This window comes from Nerophis ophidion, linkage group LG17 (genome assembly GCF_033978795.1).
Source record: "Nerophis ophidion isolate RoL-2023_Sa linkage group LG17, RoL_Noph_v1.0, whole genome shotgun sequence".
Classification (NCBI taxonomy): Eukaryota; Metazoa; Chordata; class Actinopteri; order Syngnathiformes; family Syngnathidae; genus Nerophis; species Nerophis ophidion.
In genome coordinates, this window is record NC_084627.1 from 2,955,566 (window position 1) to 2,978,434 (window position 22,869).

The 22,869-nt window shown below is 42.2% G+C and overlaps 1 protein-coding gene across 1 annotated transcript in view; it reads right to left on the minus strand.

The window, feature by feature from the left end:
• Positions 1 to 22,869, minus strand: part of LOC133535783 (WD repeat-containing protein 70) — a 132,040-nt gene that overhangs the window by 15,312 nt on the left and 93,859 nt on the right. The window contains exons 14-15 of the mRNA XM_061875721.1: positions 8,030 to 8,130; positions 7,865 to 7,944 (exon numbers count right to left, since the gene is read on the minus strand). Coding sequence (XP_061731705.1) covers positions 7,865 to 7,944; positions 8,030 to 8,130 — 181 coding nt within the window. The remainder of the gene's footprint in view (positions 1 to 7,864; positions 7,945 to 8,029; positions 8,131 to 22,869) is intronic.

Consider the following 22,869-nt stretch of genomic DNA (forward strand, 5'->3'; position numbering starts at 1 on the left):
CATAAACTTTTTTTTTTTTGCAAATAATAATTAACTTAGAATTTCATGGCTGCAACACATGCCAAAGTAGTTGGGAAAGGGCATGTTCACCACTGTGTTACATCACCTTTTCTTTTAACAACACTCAAACTTTTGGGAACTGAGGAAACCAATTGTTGAAGCTTTGAAAGTGGAATTCTTTCCCATTCTTGTTTTGTGTAGAGCTTCAGTCGTTCAACAGTCCAGGGTCTCCGCTGTCGGATTTTACGCTTCATAATGCGCCACACATTTTCCATGAAAGACATGTCTGGACTGCAGGCAGGCCAGGAAAGTACCCGCACTCTTTTTTTAGGAAGCCACGCTGTTGTAACGCGCTGAATGTTGCTTGGCATTGTCTTGCTGAAATAAGCAGGGATGTCCATAAAAAAGACGGCGCTTAGATGGCAGCATATGTTGTTCCAAAACCTGTATGTACCTTTCAGCATTAAAGGTGCCTTCACAGATGTGTAAGTTACCCATGCCTTGGGCACTAATGCACCCCCATACCATCACAGATGCTGGCTTTTGAACTTTGCGTCGATAACAGTCTGGATGGTTCGCTCCCATTTGGTCCAGATGACACGATGTCGAATATTTCCAAAAACAATTTGAAATTTAGACTCGTCAGACCACAGAACACTTTTCCACTTTGCATCAGTCCATCTTAGATGATCTCGGGCCCAGAGAAGCCATCTGCGTTTTTGGATGTTGTTGATAAATGGCTTTCGCTTTGCATAGTAGAGCTTTAACTTGCACTTACAGATGTAGTGACAAACTGTATTTAGTGACAGAGGTTTTCTGAAGTGTTCCTGAGCCCATGTGGTGATATCCTTTAGAGATTGATGTCGGTTTTTGATACAGTGCCGTCTGAGGGATCAAAGGTCACGGTCATTCAATGTTGGATTCCGGCCATGCCGCTTACGTGGAGTGATTTCTCCAGATTCTCTGAACCTTTTGATGATATTATGGACCGTAGGTGTTGAAATCCCTAAATTTCTTGCAATTGCGCTTTGAGAAACGTTGTTCTTAAACTGTTTGACTATTTGCTCACGCAGTTGTGGACAAAGGGGTGTACCTCGCCCCATCCTTTCTTGTGAAAGACTGAGCATTTTTTGGGAAGCTGTTTTTATACCCAATCATGGCACCCACCTGTTCCCAATTAGCCTGCACACCTGTGGGATGTTCCAAATAAGTGTTTGATGAGCATTCCTCAACTTTATCAGTATTTATTGCCACCTTTCCCAACTTCTTTGTCATGTGTTGCTGGCACCAAATTCTAACGATAATGATTATTTGCAAAAAAAAAAACGTTTATCAGTTTGAACATCAAATATGTTGTCTTTGTTGCATATTCAACTGAATATGGGTTGAAAAGGATTTGCAAATCATTGTATTCTGTTTATATTTACATCTAACACAATTTCCCAATTCATATGGAAACGAGGTTTGAATGTACATACGTACAGTGTGTATATAAAACGTTGATAGAAATGTTTGGATGTTGTTATCAATGGGAAAATGCATTTTTAAACAATATGAGACACCGAGAGTAACAAGCAGTATTAAATGGATTAGAAAGGACAGATTTAAAAACAATTTAAATACAAATATAAAATTCAAATTCAAATATTTTAACTTGGGACTTCCCGCGGTCCGGATTTTGGACGCTGGCAGGCCGGATCCGTAGTTTGGGGACCGCTACTATACACCTTAGAGAACCCTATCACAATAAAAGCCCCCCCCAGCACTTAACACCATGAGGGTGCAAGTGTGCATGGGCAAATGTGAATGACCGTGTGTGTGTGTGTGTGTGTGTGTGTGTCTTCCTATCCTAAGGGGCTACAAAGAGACACTTTAGCCGCAGCTTAGATGAAGTGATTTTCCATCGAGGGGAGCATCTATCGCTCTTAATTCCTCTCCACGCCCCATTAAGCAAAAAGGTTACTCTTAACAGATTCCCTCGTTTTTTCCCTCAATGGGCCCCTCTAATTTTCCAGCAGCGGCGTGGGAGCATCAAGTGCGTCACTCGCACGTTCGCACCTCGGCGGTGTGGGGATGGGATCATGTGTCCGCGGACGCCCCCCAAACAAAAGAGATAATTCTGTCCGCATCGTGTGCAAAGTTGTGGTTGTTTGTTGTCGTTGCGGCGAAGGTGGGACGCCACGACAGGTCAGGGTGTCTGTGATTACGTCAGGGACGGACGCTGATGCATGACCTAGGTGGGAACACGTGGCGGCGGCGTGGAAGACCTACTCATCCACGACTCATCGCAGCCCATCAGCTAATGGAGAGGCGTGGACGGCGCGTGGTCGCCCCCTCCACATGACACCTGGTGGCTAAAACAGCAACTATCAGCAGATTCAGTCTTTTAAGGTCAACTGCTGGAGGCCCACGATGGGACTATATTATAGAACAGTTTTTATTCGGGCTCCAGTACTCTGGAATGCCCTCCCGGCAACAGTTAGAGATGCTACCTCGGTAGAAGCATTTAAGTCTCACCTTAAAACTCATTTGTATACGCTAGCCTTTGAAAAGACCCCCTTTTTAGACCAGTTTATCTGCCGTCCCTTTATTAGGTGACCACAGATGAGCGCTAGCTCAGTGATTTTCAACCTCTGTGCCATGAGATACAGTCTGGTTTGCCATCTAATTTCACCTACATGGGTTAAAAATATTTTTTTGAAACTAGTAATTATAGTCTGCAAATAATGTGCCGTTGTTAAGTGTCGGTGCTGTCTAGAGCTCAGCAGAGTAACCATGTAATACTCTTCCATATCAGTAGGTGGCAGATGTCGGAAACAGCGGGAGGTAGGGTGCAGGTAAAAAGATGTGTAATGCTTAAACCAAAAATAAACAAAAGGTGAGTGACCCTAGGAAAAGGCATCGAAGCTTAGGGATGGCTATGCAGAACGAAACTAAAACTGAACTGGCTGCAAAGTAAACAAAAACAGAATGTTGGACGACAGCAAAGAGTTACTGTGGAACAAAGACGACGTCCACAATGCACATCCGAACATGACGTGAAAATCAACAATGTCCCCACAAAGAAGGATAAACACAACTGAAATATTCTTGATTGCTAAAACAAAGTAGGTGCGGGAAATATCGCTCAACGGAAACCATGAAACTGCTACAAGAAAATACCAAAATAGGAGCGCAAGACAAGAACTAAAACACTACACACAGGCAAACAGCATTACACTCCAAATAAGTCATGGTGTGATGTGACAGATGGTGACAGTACACCTACTTTGAGACAAGAGCTATAGTGATGCATGCTTGCTTATCCTTTAAAGTCATATCCAACAGTTGCGACAACGACTTTTTACTGTCAATTTGAGTTTTGTTTTTTAATGGTTTCTACTGGTGGTGTGCCTCCGGATTTTTTCAACGCGAAAAATGTGCCTCGGATCAAAAAAGGTTGAAAAACACTGCGCTAGCTGTTCAAAATCGGGATCTGGGGTGGACCACTCATCTGTGCTTCAGTTGGGGACGTCTCTTCGCTGCTGACTTGTCTCCACTCAAGATGATCCCCTGATGGCCCCACTATGGACTGGACTCTCATACTATTAACTAGATCCACTCCATTGCACGGGTCGCCCTGGGGGGTCCCCACATCTGTGGTCCCCTCCAAGGTTTCTCATTGTATCCCTTTGGGTTGAGTTTTTTCTTGCCCTGATGTAGGATCTGAGCCGACAGTCGTGGCTTGTGCAGCCCTTTGAGACACTTGTGATTTAGGGCTATATAGATAAACGTATTCAAATCCACTATTCAGGGAGTTAAAGCAACTTGAACTGCACGATGTGATCAACTTTAAAACTGCTCAAATTACATATACAGTTGTGATCAAAATTATTCAACCCCCACACAATTTTGGTGTTTTAGCAAGTTGGATATATATTCCGTATTTTGTTTATAGTCATATCAAATAAAGATGTGTCAAATAGACAAATGCAACTTAAATTGTAACACTGTATTTTACAAAATACCAAAAAAGGACATTTTTCTTAATATCTCATTGGCAAAATTATTCAACCCCTTGTAGATGGTCAATGGTGTATTTGCAACATGGTGAAGTCCAGAGAGTGGTCAAAGAAGTCAAGAGAGGATGTAATTTCTCTTCATAAGAAAGGATATGGATATAAGAAAATAACAAAGACATTACACATTCTAAGAGACACGGTTGGGAGCATAATTCGCAAGTTTAAAAAAACACTACCTGGGCGTGGTAGAAAGAGGATGCTGTGTGCGTACAGTGGTGAAAAACCCCCGGGTAACATCTGAGGAACTACAACAGGACATTGCAGAGGGGGGAACGCAGGTTTCGTCCCAGACAATAAGGCGCGCACTACGAGATGAAGGCCTCCATGCCAGAACTCCCAGGCGCACCCCACTTCTGACTACCAGGCACAAGAAAAATAGACGCCAGTATGCCAAAAATCATCTGGACAAACCCCAAAGGTTTTGGGAAACTGTTCTATGGAGTGATGAGACAAAACTGGAACTCTTTGGGCCTATGAATCAACATTATGTCTGGAGGAGAAAAAATGAAGCTTACAAAGAGAAGAACACCTCGCCTACTGTTAAGCATGGTGGGGAGTCAATCATGCTCTGGGGCTGTTTCTCTGCCTCAGGTACCGGGAATCTCCAGCGCGTTCAAGGCATTATGAATTCTATTTCCTAGCAGGATATATAGGCTGCAAATGTCAAGAAGTCAGTGACGAAGCTGAGGCTTGGGAGACGTTGGACCTTCCAACAGGACAAGGATCCCAAGCATACCTCCAAATCAACATCAGAGTGGTTGCAGAAGAAGGGCTGGAAGACTCTGGAGTGGCCAGACCTAAATCCTATAGAAAAGCTGTGGTGGGACTTGAAGAAGGCAGTTGCAGCACGCAAGCCCAATAATATGAATGAACTGGAGGCCTTTGCCCAAGAGGAATGGGCTAAAATACCTGTAGATGGTTGCAAGAAGCTTATGTATCACCTTTGAAGGATGTCATTACTGCCAAAGGGTGTTCTACTAAGTACTAAAGGATGCATGCAACTAGGGGGTTGAATCATTTTGTCAATGAGATATTAAGAAAAATGTCCTTTTTTGATATTTTTTAAAATACAGTGTTACAATTTACGTTGCATTTGTTTATTTGACACATCTTTATTTGATATGACTATAAACAAAATACGGAATAAATGTCCAACTTGCTAAAACACCAAAATTGTGTGGGGGCTGAATAATTTTGATCACAACTGTAGGGCAGTGGTTCTTATCCTGGGTTCGATCGAACCCTAGGGATTTGGTGAGTCGGCCTCAGGGGTTCGGCGGAGGTCAAACCACACCCGGCTCATCGTGTAAATAAAAACTTCTCCCTATCGGCGTATTACGGACACGGCGACAGCAGCAGTCAGACTGATTTGCAGGTGTGTAATTTATGCACTGTGGTGCTTTTGTTCTTTGAACAAGGTGACATTCATGCACGGTTCATTTTCTGCACCAGTAAAAAAACCATGGTAACACTTTAGTATGAGGAACATATCCACCATTAATTAGTTGCTTATTAACATGCAAATTAGTAACATATTGGCTCTTAACTAACTCCTAACCTACTCAGTGGCCTAGTGGTTAGAGTGTCCGCCCTGAGATCGGTAGGTTGGGAGTTCAAACCTCGGCCGAGTCATACCAAAGACTATAAAAATGGGACCCATTATCTCCCTGCTTGGCAGTGAGCATCAAGGGTTGGAATTGGGGGTTAAATCACCACGAATGATTCCTGGGCGCGGCACCGCTGCTGCCCACTGCTCCCCTCACCTCCGAGGGGGTAAACAAGGGGATGGGTCAAATGCAGAGGACAAATTTCGCCACACCTAGTGTGTGTGTGTGACAATCATTGGTACTTTAACTTTAACTATTCATTATGAAGCAATTATTAATTCCTTATTTGGCATGGCCTCATTATAATCCTAACCCTAACCAAATACCTCTAAATTAAGTCTTTGTTACTGAGAAAATGTTCTCCTAGTGTCCAAAAACCTCTAAATTAAGTCTTTGTTACTTTGAATATGTTCTCCATACTAAAGTGTTACCAAAAACATATAACTTTGTCTTGAATTTGAAACAAATAACATTTTATTTTTCACGAAGAAGGGTTTGGTGAATGCGCATGTGAAACTAATGGGGTTCGGCAATTACGGTTGTCAGTTCGAAATATTCCCACTTGAAGCCAAACCACCGCCAGACGATGGACCCCCTGCTGTTTTTCTTGGGAATGAATTATTCCTTCATTTGTTACCAGATACGCACTTACTTTCTCTCGTATTACCACTCGCACGGCTCCGCTAGCATCACAGCCAACGTTACCCATGCAGCTACCTCTCTGCTCCGCGAGGGCGTATACGTATGTGACGTAAGACGTGACAGTTTGTGACGTATGTAAGAAGGTGCGCTTGCTGTCTGTGAGAAGGAGACACAAAAAGGAGTGCGAAGAGCCTGTAGTGCAGAGGTCGGCAACCTTTACCACTCAAAGTGCCATTTCGACCCGTTTCACAAAATGAGGAAGACAATGGGAGCCGCAACTATTCTCGCCAATATCTGCTGGTGGTCACCCAGATGACAAGAATAAGGGCATGCTATGAAGCCATTGCCTCAAACACCTTCTAAAACATGTACAAACTGCTTGCCAGTCCAGCAACATGTTGTGAGAGGCTTCCGCAGATGCACGCGCACGACTGGAAGGCATAGTGGGTGACAGAGAGTACACTGACGGTTGTGATATAAACAACTTTAACACTCCTACTAATATGCGCCACATTGTGAACCCACACAAAAGAAGAATGACAAACACATTTCGGGAGAATATCGTCACAGTAACACAACATAAACGCAACACAACAAATACCCAGAATCCTTTGCATCCATGCCAATTCCTGACTATGTTATACACCCTGCGAGCACCAAACCCTGCCCACCTCAACTACGCAGGGAGGGGCGGGGCGGGCTTGGTGCTCGCAGGGTGTATAACATAGTCAGGAAATGACATGGATGCAAAGGATTCTAGGTATTTGTTGTGTTGCGTTTATATTGTGTTACTGTGAGGATTTTCTCCCGAAATGTGTTTGTCATTCTTCTTTTGTGTGGGTTCACAATGTGGCGCATATTAGTAGGAGTGTTAAAGTTGTTTATATCACAACCGTCAGTGTACTCTGTGTCACCCAGTATGCCTTGCAATCTCATACATGTGCCGATAGAAGCAGCGAAATGCATGTGTCCGGTCGGCACGCAAATAGCATTCTGTGAATGGCGGGGGTGATGACGTTCAAGAGGACGCAAATAGCATTCCGTGAATGGCGGTCGCGATGACGTTCAAGAGGACGTTAAGAGTAATATCATCACGGCACGCCCTTAATATTGTAGTCCGAGTGAAAATTGGAGAACGTTGACTCCGGGTGATGTCCGGGAGAGGCATTGAATTCCGGAATCTCCCCGCAACAATCTGGGGGGTCGGCGATTGTGCAGCTGAGCCGCATCAGAGTTGCCAATGCGGCTCCGGAGCCGCGGGATGCCGACCCCTGCTGTAGTGTAATGCCAGCAGCTAAAAGCAACTGCATGAGAACGTATACTCGAATATCACGATAGTCATTTTCTATATCGCACAGAGACAAACCTGCGATATATCGCCCAGCCCTACATCCAACCCCTTTTCAAGCTTTGCACAAATGTCTCTACCAAGATGTAAAAGAACTATGTTGTAGTACTGTGGAGGTTTGAAATAAATACTTCAATTCAATTCAATCTTTGATTGATAATACATGGATACTGCATGTGTGTAGGCAGAGACATAGTGGTACTCACGTGTAATGACATACTCCTGGGTGAGGGCCTCTGCGTGCTTCTGTTTCCTCTTGCTCTTCACGACACACAGCTTAGCCCCTCTGGATGAACAACAGTTGGTGACACGTCAACATCATCAGTGGACACAGAGAGAGAACAACAACACAAACTAACGGCAAATCCAACCTGTGGCTTTTGACGGGGTCGTAGTAGACCTTGGCCAGGCCGTTTCCCGTTCCCACCATGATCTGGTTGAGCTTTGGGTGCCACAAGCAGCGCACCACGCTCTGCCGTGCAAACACAGGTAGAACAAGCAGGTGAATAAGGTCGCCTACTAATTAATGTCATCCTACCGCTCATTCTGTGTTTGTGCTTGTGACAATGACGCGAGTTAGTTGTGGTGCAGTTAGGCTCGGCTTCAGTGATGTGCTGCTCTACTTGACTATATTTGGAGGTCGGGACCAGGGGCTGCGTGTGACAGATGGCTGCGAGCCAATAGAGCAAATGTAACCACATTTATCCAGAGGTGTGTGTGTGTTCGTGTGCAAGACTACACGCACAGAAGCTGCACAAAGAGCTACTACACTGACGCCACACTGGAGCGCCGTCTCTGTTCTCTGCACCCCCAGTAACATCTGTGCTGAGCCAACGGCGTCAGAAGGTGTGCAGAACACAGTGCAAACGCGCAGTACAAGAGATGGGGGTGGGTTGAGGTCTAGGACAGTGGTAGTATGCAGGACGGGGGGGGTGGGTAGCGCAAACCATCGGGACGTCCAGATTCGGTGAGTTTGAAAAGCTGCTTAACGTCCAGCTGTTCAGCTTCCCACCAGGACACCAGGGCAAGGAGCCTCAATCTCACACACACGCGCATGCACGCACACTCGTCCATTCATTCATGCCTACTCCTATATCAAAGCCTTGCCATGGAATATAGAAACAATAAACTAGTTATCTGCATGTGCACTCCCCAAGTGATACACCTGCATAGAAACGTGACGGACGCAAATGGCTGAATTTTGGGGGGCACACTAGGTTTTTGACCTCGGTCCCATCATTTCATTATACAAGGCTACATTACTGACAGTGGCCATTATTATAAGCAGGGGTCTCAGACACGCGGCCCGCGGGCCAAATGGGGCCCATGAGATGTTATTTTGCGGCCCGCACCTTAAAGGGGAACATTATCACAATTTCAAAAGGGTTAAAAACAATAAAAATCAGTTCCCAGTGGCATGTTGTATTTTTTGAAGTTTTTTTCAAAATTTTACCGGTCTCTGAATATCCCTAAAAAAAAGCTTTAAAGTGCTTGATTTTCGCTATTTGCGATGCCACTATCCATTTCCCTGTGACGTCATACAGTGCTGCCAATGTAAAAAAACAATGGTGAATAGCACAGCAAGATATAGCGACATTAGCTCGGATTTCAGCGGCTTAAGTGATTCAACAGATTACGCATGTATTGAAACGGAAGGTTGGAGTATGAAAGTATTGAAGAAGAAACTGAAGCTATTGAGCCATAACATGGCCGAATAGCTGCGTTAGCATCGCCGGTAAAATGTGCGGACCAAACGATCAGGACTTTCGCATCTTGTGACACTGGAGCAACTTAAATCCGTTGATTGGTAAGTGTTTATTTCGCATTAAATGTGGGTGGAAGGAAACGTAATATAGTTGCAAATGCATCTGCAGGTTATCCATACATCTCTGTTCCATGTCTGCTTTAGCACCGCCGGTAAATAGCATGTTAGCATCGATTAGCGTAGCATATTAGCATCGATTAGCTGGCAGTCAACATCAACAAAACTCACCTTTGTGATTTCTGTGACTTTATCGTTGCAAATGCATCTGCAGGTTATCCATACATCTCTGTGCCATGTCTGTCATTGCCGGTAAAATGTGGAGACACTTTGGTACATTCAATGGGGGTCTGGCGGCAGACACTTTTGCATCTTCGGGCCAGTGGTGCAACTTGAATCCCTCCCTGTTAGTGTTGTTACACCCTCCGACAACACAACGACGAGGCATGATGTCTCCAGGGTTCCAAAAAATAGTTGAAAAAACGGAAAATAACAGAGCTGAGACCCAATGTTTACAATGGGTTGAAAATGAAAATGGGGGCTGTATTACCTCGGCGACGTCACATTCTGACGTCATCGCCTCCAGAGCGATAAACAGAAAGGCGTTTAATTCGCCAAAATTCACCCATTTAGAGTTCGGAAATCGGTTAAAAAAATATATGGTCTTTTTTCTGCACCATCAAGGTATATATTGACGCTTGCATAGGTATGATAATGTTCCCCTTTAATATGAAAATGTAATGTTAGTGCGGCCCGCAAGCTTTATATGAATCGTGCTTGACAGCGTTATACTTGCCAACCCTCCCGATTTTTGCGGGAGATGCTCCAATTACAGGGCAATCATTCTCTCGAACGTTTGCAGATTTTCACCCTGACAACAATATTAAGGGTGGGCCATAATGGCAATGTCTTTATCGCCCTCTACAAACTGTATATACAGCGTGCCAGTCCAGTCGCATGTTATATTTGACACACGTAAGTGACTGCAAGACATACTTGATCAACAGCCATACATAAAGACCTACCTACCCTACAGGTCACACTGAAGATGGCCGTATAAACAACTTTAACACTGTTACAAATATGTGCCACACTGTGAACCCACACCAAACAAGAATGACAAACACATTTCGGGGGAACATCCGCACCGTAACACACACAAAAGTGCATGTTAGATATCTTTTCTTGCGACCCAGCCTTACCCAGTTTTTGCATCCAGTGGCCCCCATGTAAATTGAGTTTGAGACACCTGATTATAAGGCTTTAAAGGGGAACATTATCACCAAACCTATGCAAGCGTCACTATATACCTTGATGTTGCAGAAAAAAGACCATGTATTTTTTCAACCGATTTCCGAAATCTAAATGGGTGAATTTTGGCGAATTAAACGCTTTTCTGTTTATCAGAAAGTGACGTCACCGAGGTAATACAGCCGCCATTTTCATTTTCACATTACAACACCGGGTCTCAGCTCTGTTATTTTCCGTTTCTTCGACTATTTTTGGGAACCTTGGAGACATCATGCCTCGTCGGTGTGTTGTCGGAGGGTGTAACAACACTAACAGGGAGGGATTCAAGTTGCACCACTGGCAAGAAATCTTCCGCCAGACCCCCATTGAATGTGCAAGCAGAGTGTCTTCACATTTGACCGGTGATGACAGACATGGCACAGAGATGTATGGATAACCTGCAGATGCATTTGCAACGATTAAGTCAACGAAATCACAAAGGTGAGTTTTGTTGATGTTGTTGACTTATGTGCTAATCAGACATATTTGGTCACGGCATGACTGCCAGCTAATCGATGCTAACATGCTATGCTAATCGATGCTAACATGCTTTTTACGCTAGCTGTATGTACATTTGAAACTAGATACCCACATTTAATGCGAAACAAACACTTACCAATTGACATATTTAAGTTGCTCCAGTGTCACAAGATGCGAAAGTCCTGATCGTTTGGTCCGCACATTTTACCGGCGATGCTAATAAGGCAGCCCTGCTATGGGCCACTTCATTAGGTACACCCACGCTATGGCTGAATAGCGTCAATAGCTATTCGCTCAATAGCTTCAATTTCTTCTTCAATTTCGTTTTCGTTACCTGCCTCCATACTCCGACCATCTGTTTCAATACATGCGTAATCTGTTGAATCGCTTAAGCCGCTGAAATCCGAGTCTGAATCCGAGCTAATGTCGCTATATCTTGCTGTGGTAACCGCCATGTTGTTTGTATTGGCAGCACTGTATGACGTCACAGGGAAATGGACAGTCGCATCGCAAATAGCGAAAATCAAGAACTTTAAAGCTTTTTTTTAGGGATATTCCGGGAGGTGTAAAATTTTGAAACAAACTTCGAAAAATAAAACAAGCCACTGGGAACTGACTTTTATTGTTTTTAACCCTTTTAAAATTGTGATAATGTTCCCCTTTAAGTTTATTTCTGGTATAAAAGGCAGCAGTTTTCATAGCTCGGTTGGTAGAGTAGCCGTGCCAGCAACTTGAGGGTTCCAGGTTCGATTCCCGCTTCCGCCATCCTAGTCAATGCCGTTATGGCCTTGGGCAAGACACTTTACCCACCTGCTCCCAGTGCCACCCACAGTGGTTTAAATGTAACTTAGATATTGGGTTTCACTATGTAAAAGCGCTTTAAGTCACTAGAGAAAAGCGCTATATAAATATAATTCACTTCACTTCACTACTGTAGACCATTTTAGCTGAGGGGCCGCATGGAGGAATATATATTTCCATGCGAGGTAAAATCATGGCATAATAGTAAAAAAATCAAGACAACTAAAACAAATATATTTGTCTTACTTCGGCCAAAAATAGAAAAAGTATATTCAGGAAATATACACATTACAATTAATCCTTGAGGCAAAACACTTTGTTTGTTGAAAATTCTCAGGAAAAAAATTGGTGCAGTTTCAAAAACACCATGAAAAACCCAATGGCAAATGGGTTATACTTGTATAGCGCTTTTTTAGCTTCAAGGTACTCAAAAGTGATTTGACACTATTTCCACATTCACCCATTCACACACTGATGACGGGAGCTGCCAAGCAAGGCCCTAACCACCACCCATCAGGAGCAAGGGTGAAGTGTTTCGCTCAAGGACACAACGGACGTGACGAGGTTGGTAGAAGGTGGGGATCGAACCAGGAACCATCAGGTTGGCATGCCATCCCCAATGAACTTAAACTTTGTCTCAGTGTATTTACAAAGATTTTAAACATGAAGAACTTCCTGTTAAGCATGCTCATGTTGGCAGTTCACAATTAAAGATGTGTGGAAAAGCAACCAAGTATTTCCTCTTAACCGCTACATTGGTGACATCCGCAAGAGCCACAACACATTCATTTATAAAAAAAATAAATAAAAAAACATCAATCGTCATGTCTCTGATAATTATTGGGAACGATAGGCAACATTTTTTTTTAAAGTGCAGTTCCCCTTTAAGTGCTGTTTGATTGGCAGTGGCCAATAAAACCCTGGTGTCGCTACTCAGTCCGCCTTCAATGAGTCAGAACTAGAGATGTCTGACAATGGCTTTTTTGCCGATACCCAACTCTTAATTACCGATATCAACCGATACCAATATATACAGTCGTGGAATTAACCCATTATTATGCCTAATTTTGTTGTGATGTCCCGTTGAATGCACTAAAACAATGTAACAAGGTTTTCCTAAATAAATCAACTCAAGTTATGGAAAAAAAAAATGCCAGCTTGGCAGTGCCATATTTATTATTGAAGTCACAAAGTGCATTATTTTTTTAACATGTCTCAAAACAGCAACTTGGAATTTGGGACATGCTCTCCCCGAGAGAGAATAAAATAGAGTTTTATTGTCATTATTGCAGTGAACAGGTTCAAAGAACAACGAAATCGGAGCAGATCCCTTAAGGTGCATATACAATATGATAATATAAATAGTAAAAAAAAAAGATAGAAACAAGATATGTATTTATATATGTGTATATATATTCACACAGATGCATATATGCATACATATGAATATATATACACACATACATATAACATTATTGCACATTATAGTCCGGAAAAAAAAAAAAAAATTAAAAGACATAACACATGAGGACATGATGGACATATTGTGCTCACTCAGTGCCTGGGGAGGTTGAGAGGGGCGGGGTTGAGGTGGGGGAGACGGTAGGGGGTAGCGGGAGTGTCCCGAGAGAGTTAGGGCTGCAAGGGGTTCTGTTGTGTTACGGTGCGGATGTTCTCCCGAAATGTGTTTGTCAATCTTGTTTGGTGTGGGTTCACAGTGTGGCGCATACTTGTAACAGTGTTACAGTTGTTTTTACAGCCACCCTCAGTGTGACCTGTATGGCTGTTGACCAAGTATGCCTTGCATTCACTTGTGCGTGTGAAAAAGCTGTAGATATTATGTGATTGGGCCAGCACGCAAAGGCAGTGCCTTTAAGGTTTTTTGGCGCTCTGTACTTTTCTCTATGTTCGTGTACACAGCGGCGTTTTAACAGGTCATAAATTTTACTTTTTTAAACAGATACCGATAATTTCTGATATTACATTTTAAAGCTTTTATCAGCCGATAATATCGGCAGTTCGATATCATTAGACATCTCTAGTCAGAACAGTGGAACAAGTCAACACATTAGGCTACAAAATGCTTAAGGAGTCCACTTCAGTGAGGCCCACACCAGCAGAAGTCCATCCAAGAACTGCTTGGCCAGTCCAACAATCCAACCATTGTATTTATACCCTCGGGACTATGATTCGAAAGTGACATCAAGAAGACGGAGGTGTCTTTGGTAGCAGCATGTCTGCCCCTTTGCATTAAAATACCAAGGGAATCCACAAATTGGGGCGAATGCTTCCTCAGTGCTTTTAGATATGAAAAAGTTACGCTGCTCTAATGGGACTAGAAAGCCACAGCTGTGTTTCTTGTTTAGTGGCTGCTGAGTGGATCCAAATGTGCTCCTGACAGTTCGGAGTCACACAAGCCAACACTCGGCAGCTCTAAGGAGAAAGTTGTCTCTTAACAGCAAAAGAATGAGAGCGGACTCAACTTACTCTCATCAAAGGTTGAAAACACATGAATGAACAAGGCATGGCAAGACAGAATGCCCAAAAATAATTAAAGTACATGCATCACTGCATGCCTTGCAAATCTCCAGATACATTGTACAATTAATTAATATTCCCCTGGAGGGGTGTGAGCAGTGAGGTACTTAATTTCTGGCAATGCAAATGATATCATTGCCCAATCAGTCCTTGATCTCTGTTCAACAATCCACTCCAATATTGTACAACTGAGATTATTATATTATTCAACAACAGTTTTAAGTAACTAAGAAGTCCCAAAATGGTATATTGGCCAAAATATATACTATGTGTTAGAGTTAAGAAAGTTTAAAAGTAGGGATGTCCGATAATATCGGACTGACGATATTATCAGCCAACAATACTTTAAAATGTAATATCGGAAATTATCGGTATCAGTTTCCAAAAGTAAAATGTATGACTTTTTAAAACGCCGCTGTGTACACGGACGTAAGTCGGAGTACAGAGCGTCAATAAACCTTCAAGACCCTGTCTTTGCTGCCGGCCCAATCAAATAATATCTACGGCTTTTCACACACAAGTGAATGAAAGGCATACTTGGTCAACAACCATACAGGTCACACTGAGGGTGGCCGTATAAACAACTTTAACACTGTTACAAATATACGCCAGACTGTGAACCCACACCAAACAAGAATGACAAAAACATTACGGGAGTACATTCCCACTGTAACACAACAGAACAAATACCCAGAACCCCTTGCAGCCCACCTCAACCTCCTCATGTCTCAAATTCCAAGCTGCTGTTTTGAGGCATGTTAAAAAAATTAAATAATGCACTTTGTGTCTTCAATAATAAATATGGCAGTGCCATGTTGGCATTTTTTTTCCATAATTTGAGTTGATTTATTTCGGAAAACCTTGTTACATTGTTTAATGCACCCAGCGGCCCGTCACAACAAAATTAGGCATAATAATGTGTTAATTCCACGACGGTATCAGTTGATATCGGTATCGGTAATTAAGAATTGGACAACATCGGAATATCGGATATCGGTAAAAAAAGCCATTATCGGACATCTCTATTTTAAAGTGATTTTAGTAAGCCATATATATCACACACAACAATCAGAATATGCATGTTCAACACACAAGGAATTAGTAGACTGTGCTCTCTTTAGTCAACATAGGGCTGGTCAGTATACCGGTATTATAATATTGGTATATTTTAAAAAGCGGTATATGTTAGAGACAATATCGCTATGTAATATTTTTCTATTTTGTTTCCATTTATACCCACATTTACCTTTTAAACTAGATCTCAATTCTGTACACTGCTGCAGGAATTAGAATTTTCCTGAGGGAACTCTCCTGAAGGAATCAATAAAGTACTAACTAACTAACTAACTAACTAACTAACTAACTAACTATCTATCTATCTATCTACAGTATCTATCTATCTATCTATCCATCTATCTATCCATCTATCTACAGTATCTATCTATCTATCTATCTATCTATCTATCTATCCATCTATCTATCTATCTATCTATCTATCTATCCATCTATCTATCTATCTATCTATCTATCTATCCATCTATCTACAGTATCTATCTATCTATCTATCCATCTATCTATCCATCTATCTACAGTATCTATCCATCTATCTATCTATCTATCTATCTATCTATTGATTGATTGATACTTTTATTAGTAGATTGCACAGTACAGTACATATTCCGTACAATTGACCACTAAATGGTAACATCCGAATAAGTTTTTCAACTTGTTTAAGTCGGGGTCCACGTTAATCAATTCATGGTACAAATATATACTATCAACATAATACAGTCATCACACAGGTTAATCATCATAGTATGTACATTGAATTATTGACATTATTTACAATCCGGGGGGTGGGATGAGGAGCTTTGGTTGATATCAGTACTTCGGTCATCAACAATTGCATCGACAGAGAAATGTGGACATTGAAACAGTGTAGGTCTTATTTAGTAGGATATGTACAGCCAGCAGAGAACATGGTGAGTTCACATAGCATAAGAACAAGTATATACATTAGAAGTACATTTGAGTTGTTTATAATCCGGGTAGATGGGATGTGAATGGAGGAGGGTATTAGTAAAGTGTTGAAGTTGCCTGGAGGTGTTGTTTTAGAGCGGTTTTGAAGGAATATAGAGATGCAGTTACTTTTATACCTGTTGGGAGTGCATTCCACATTGATGTGGCATAGAAGGAGAATGAGTTAAGACCTTTGTTAGATCGAAATCTGGGTTTAACGTGGTTTGTGGAGCTCCCCCTGGTGTTGTGGTTATGGCGGTCATTTACGTTAAGGAAGTAGTTTGACATGTACTTCGGTATCAGGGAGGTGTAGCGGATTTTATAGACTAGGCTCAGTGCAAGTTGTTTTACTCTGTCCTCCACCCTGAGCCAGCCCACTTTGGAAAAGTGGGTTGGATTGAGGTGTGATCTGGGGTGGAGGTCTAAAAGTAACCGGATTAGCTTATTCTGGGATGTTTGGAGTCTAGATTTGAGGGTTTTGGAGATGCTGGGGTACCAGGAGGTATCTATCTATATATCTATCTATCTATCTATCAATCTACAGTATCTATCTATCCATCCATCTATCTATCTATCTACAGTATATATCTATCTACAGTATCTATCTATCTATCTACAGTATCTATCTATCTATCCATCTAACTAACTATTAGGGGTGTGGGAAAAAATCGATTTGAATTTAAATCACGATTCTCACGTTATCTATCTATCTATCTATCTATCTACAGTATCTATCTATCTATCTATCTATCTACAGTATCTATCTATCTATCTATCTATCTATCTATCTATCTACAGTATCTATCTATCTATCTATCTACAGTATCTATCTATCTACAGTATCTATCTATCTATCTATCTATCTATCTACAGTATCTATCCATCTATCTATCTACAGTATCTATCTACAGTATCGATCTACAGTATCTATCTATCTAACTAACTATTAGGGGTGTGGGAAAAAAATCGATTCGAATTTGAATCACGATTCTCACGTTATCTATCTATCTTTCTATCTATCTACAGTATCTATCTACAGTATCTATCCATCTATCTATCTATCTATCTATCTATCTAACTATTAGGGATGTGGAAAAAAATCGATTCGAATTTGAATCACGATTCTATCGTTGTGCGATTCAGAAGTGATTCTCTTTTTTTTTTAAATCAATTTTTTTTTTTAAATCCTGCTGAAATCGTATGTATCGAATGAATAGAGAATCCTTTTAAATCGGGAAAAAAAAATCGTTTTTGAATCGAGAATCGTGTTGAATTGAAAAACAAAATCGATTTTGAATCGAATCGTGGGACACCCAAAGATTCGCAGCCCTACTATCTATCTATCTATCTATCTATCTATCTATCTAGAGTACTTTCTATTCTATTCCATCATATAGTGCTATAATTACACAGCAACATCATGCATGGTTAGCCTATTCACTGAAAAAAATCCTAAACGATCAAACTTAAAGCTACCATGTCTGCAACTGACGGATAGTTGGAAGAGCTCCAGGTTGTATTTCAAGATGTGTAGCGAAGTCTGTTTTGATCCAGCAGGACAGTTTGTTTGACTTTGAAGTTTAAAAAATTTCCCCGCTAATAAAGTAGGCTTAACAAAAATATTTTCGAAGACATATTAGCGTAAAGGTGGATGCTTGACAGTGAGCTTTCGCTCATTGAAGGGATAATAGCTTTAATTTCTTGTCAGAAGGGACAAAAGGCAGACACTTATATGAAAAGGGTTTTTTTGACATGGGGAGCAGCAAAACAGGAACAAAAAAATTGGTTTTCTCCCCAAAGTGTCAGCCATGCCAAGTTTCCCTGCTCAGCCTTAGGCTTTGATACAGTACATGCTGGTGGAGAAACAACACAGCAGCAGCAGTGGTTTTCAGCTCCAGTCTGAATTTCCACAATCAGTTGTTTAAGGAGAACTGGACTTTTTGGGGGAATTTTATCTACCGTTCATAATTAAGAAAGACATGGCGACGGATGTCTTTTTTTTTTAATGCATTCTAACTTGTAAAGGAACGTAAATAAAAGTCTGCTCACAGCGGAACCAATGGGAGGTCCTCTATCCCGCCCATGAAACCCAATAATCGATACTCCATTTACAAACCCCGTTTCCATATGAGTTGGGAAATTGTGTTAGATTTAAATATAAACGGAATACAATGATTTGCAAATCATTTACAACCCATATTCAGTTGAATATGCTACAAAGACAACATATTTGATGTTCAAACTGATAAAAAATGTATTTTTTTGTTGCAAATAATCATTAACTTTAGAATTTGATGCCAGCAAGACGTGACAAAGAAGTTGGGAAAGGTGGCAATAAATACTGATAAAGTTGAGGAATGCTCATCAAACACTTATTTGGAACATCCCACAGGTGTGCAGGGTAATTGGGAACAGGTGGGTGCCATGATTGGGTATAAAAACAGCTTCCCAAAAAATGCTCAGTCTTTCACAAGAAAGGATGGGGCGAGGTACACCCCTTTGTCCACAACTGCGTGAGCAAATAGTCAAACACTTTAAGAACGTTTCTCAAAGTGCAGTTGCAAGAAATTTAGGGATTTCAACATCTACGGTCCATAATATCCTCAAAAGGTTCAGAGAATCTGGAGAAATCACTCCACGTAAGCGGCATGGCCGGAAACCAACATTGAATGACCGTGACCTTCGATCCCTCAAACGGCACTGTATCAAAAACCGACATCAATCTCTAAAGGATATCACCACATGGGCTCAGGAACACTTCAGAAAACCACTGTCACTAAATACAGTTTGTTGCTACATCTGTAAGTGCAAGTTAAAGTTCTACTATGCAAAGCGAAAGCCATTTATCAACAACATGCAGAAACGCCGCCGGCTTCTCTGGGCCCGAGATCATCTAAGATGGACTGATGCAAATTGGAAAAATGTCTAGGCCTGGTGTGTGTGTGTGTGTGTGTGTGTGTGTGTGTGTGTGTGTGTGTGTGTGTGTGTGTGTGTGTGTGTGCGGTACACAGGAGGACAGAGTGTAGGTACACAGAACATCAGAGGGTCAAATGTGCGAGAAAATGAGAGCAGACAGTGTCGCAGGTGCAGAAACATCCATCCATCCATCCATTTACTCCCGCCTGTCCCGTTTGGGGTCGCTGGAGCTAATCTTAGCTGCATTCGGGCGGAAGGCAGGGTACACCCTGGACAAGTCGCCACCTCATCGCAGGGCCAACACAGATAGACAACATTCACATTCACACAGTAGGGACCATTTAGTGTTGCCAGTCAACCTATCCCCAGGTGTATGTTTTTGCCGGTGGGAGGAAGCCCACGCAGTCACGAGGAGAACATGCAAACTCCACACAGAAAGATTGAACCCAGGACAACTCAGGACCTTCGTATTGTGAGGCACATGCACGAACCTCTGCTCCACCGTGCAGAAACACAAAAGAAGAATCCCTGTGGGATGCAGACGTTCATATTGTTATTTGGTGGCTTTTCATGCCTCACAATCAAACACTTTTATGTTAAAATACTGAACAGATGTTTAACTTATCCCAATAAACATATGTTCAGTATTTTAACATGAAAGTGTTTGATTGTGAGGCATGAAAAGCCACAAATTGCAACGGGTCCATCAGACCCATAAACGCTGCCTGAGTAACAACAATATGAACGTCGCACAAGGGTTAAAATATATATTTTTTTGTCAGTGTGTCAGGTTCTTCCCTCTTCTGCTAAGATCATCTTATTGTTAAGGGTCTGATGTATGCATCAACGCCGCCTTTAAAAAACAAAACAAAAAAAAAGGCACAATGATGGAGGTCTGATGTTTCTGTGTAGATTGAGTTACAAGTGATTGGTGGCTCTTCCTTTCACTTCCTTGCCCGCCTGGACTGCAATGCTCTTAAAACCTCATGCTTTAAAGATCCTGATGTCTGATGTAAACATAGTAGATAGTGCGTCCATCAGGTTCACCGGGTGCACACCCGCTGCAAAAAAAACCCCCAAAAAACGCTCAAACTGGTTTACAAAAAATGAGGTAGAGGGTAGTAATATAATTTGGTTAAATGTTAAGAGTATTGGCCAGAGCACTGGAAGAGGCTAATAATAACACAAGAGTGAATATAAAATGTGCAGGGTCCAAAAGAATAAAGTTGACATGCCAAAAAGTAAAGCAAATGATAAATGCGCTTAAGTGGAGTTACAGGCCAGTCTCATAAACAGCACACTACACAGTTCCTAATGTACACAAATGAGCTGATCCTATGTACCAGTGCCTACGGACTCAAGGGACATCTGCAAGGTTTTTGTGCAGTACCAACACTCAACAGAGGTTCTGCTGTCCCCGGGAACAATGGTAGACAAATGGTAAATGTGTTACGCTTGTGTGGCATTGTAATGCCGGATTCGGTCCTCCGTGGATGCGTCAGCAAGAACACAGCAAAAAGGTAAGAACTAAGGGATTTATTAAACAAAAGGAGCTTTGAACAAAAACACTGATACAAATAGAAAAGGCAAATAAAAGCGCTAGCATGGAAAGCTAGGACAAACAAACCGAAGCACAAAGGCGCACAAAAGGAAACACAAAACAACTAGCGTGAAAGCTAGGAATAAAATAAAGCTTAGCGTGAGAGCTAGCGAAAACGAGAGTGAGAGACAAGTCGTAAACAGATGTATGTGAACAAGCTAAGATCCGACAATCAGTGAACAGAAAACGCTGGCTTATAAACAGGTGGTGATTAGTAAAGACAGGTGTGCTGGAAAAGAGAGTAGCAGCTGAAACTACTGAGTGACCATGGAAACGAACAAAACAGGAACTAAGTATGTCAAACCGCAGAGTGATATAAAAATGGAACAAAAATAACAATATGGTGATGATCCGACCATCGGATCACAACAAAATGGGTTATACTTGTACAGCGCTTTGAGTACCTTGAAGGTAGAAAAGCGCTATACAAGTACAATCACAAAGATTATTATCAAGGCTTATATAGGCAACAGACCAAACACCCCGATGCCCTCGTTAGGTCAGGCTAAGTACAAAAATAAAACCGATTAAAAATGCTAAATGGGTTATACTTGTATAGCGCTTTTCTACCTTCAAGGTACTTAAAGCGCTTTGACACTATTTCCACATTCACCCCTTCACACACACATTCACACACTGATGGCGGGAGCTGCCATGCAAGGCCCTAACCACCACTGAAAGCAATGGATGTCGAGCGGGTCTAACATGATAGTGTGAAAGTCCAGTCCATAGTGGATCCAACATAACAGTGAGAGTCCATTAATCAAAAAAATAACTATTAACTTCCAAAAACATGCACCTGGGGATAGGTTGATTGGCAACACTAAAAATTGGCCCTAGTGTGTGAATGTGAGTGTGAATGTTGTCTGTCTATCTGTGTTGGCCCTGCGTTGAGGTGGCGACTTGTCCAGGGTGTACCCCGCCTTCCGCCCGATTGTAGCTGAGATAGGCGCCAGCGCCCCCCGCGACCCCGAAAGGGAATAAGCGGTAGAAAATGGATGGATGGACTATTAACTAATAAAACACCAAATGACATTGAGGCATATACCTGTTAAATTAGCTAAAAAAAAGCTAGCCTGCGAGTGTTAGCATGCTGACAGTTGACATTAATACAACACTAGAATATGACACTAAGGTAAATACCTGTCAAAATAGCTAATAAAGCTAACATGCTAACAGCACTATCTAACATGCCAACAGTTAGCAGTCAGGGCGTTGAGGGGTTCCGGTTTGGTGGCAGCGGGATTAGGTCTCTGCTGTTTGCAGATGATGTGGTCCTGATGGCTTCAACCGGCCGGGATCTTCAGCTCTCACTGGATCGGTTCGGAGTGTGATGCGACCGGGATGAGAATCAGCACCTCCAATTCTGAGTCCATGGTTCTCGCCCGGAAAAGGGTGGAGTGCCATCTCCGGGTTGGGGAGGAGACCCTGCCCCAAGTGGAGGAGTTCAAGTACCTCGGATCCTTGTTCACAAGTGAGGGAAGATTGGATTGTGAGATCGACAGGCGGATGGGTGCGGCGTCTTCAGTAATGCGGACGCTGGATCTATCCGTTGTGGTGAAACAGGAGCTGAGCCGGAAGGCAAAGCTCTCAATTTACCGGTCGATCTACGTTCCCGTCCTCACCTATGGTCATGAGCTTTGGGTTATGACCAAAAGTACAAGATCACGGGTACAAGCGGCCAGAAATTAGTTTCCTTTGTCGGGTGGCGGGGCTCTCCCTTAGATATACGGTGAGAAGCTCTGTCATCCGGGAGGAGCTCAAATTAAAGCCGCTGCTCCTCCACATGGAGAGGAGCCAGATGA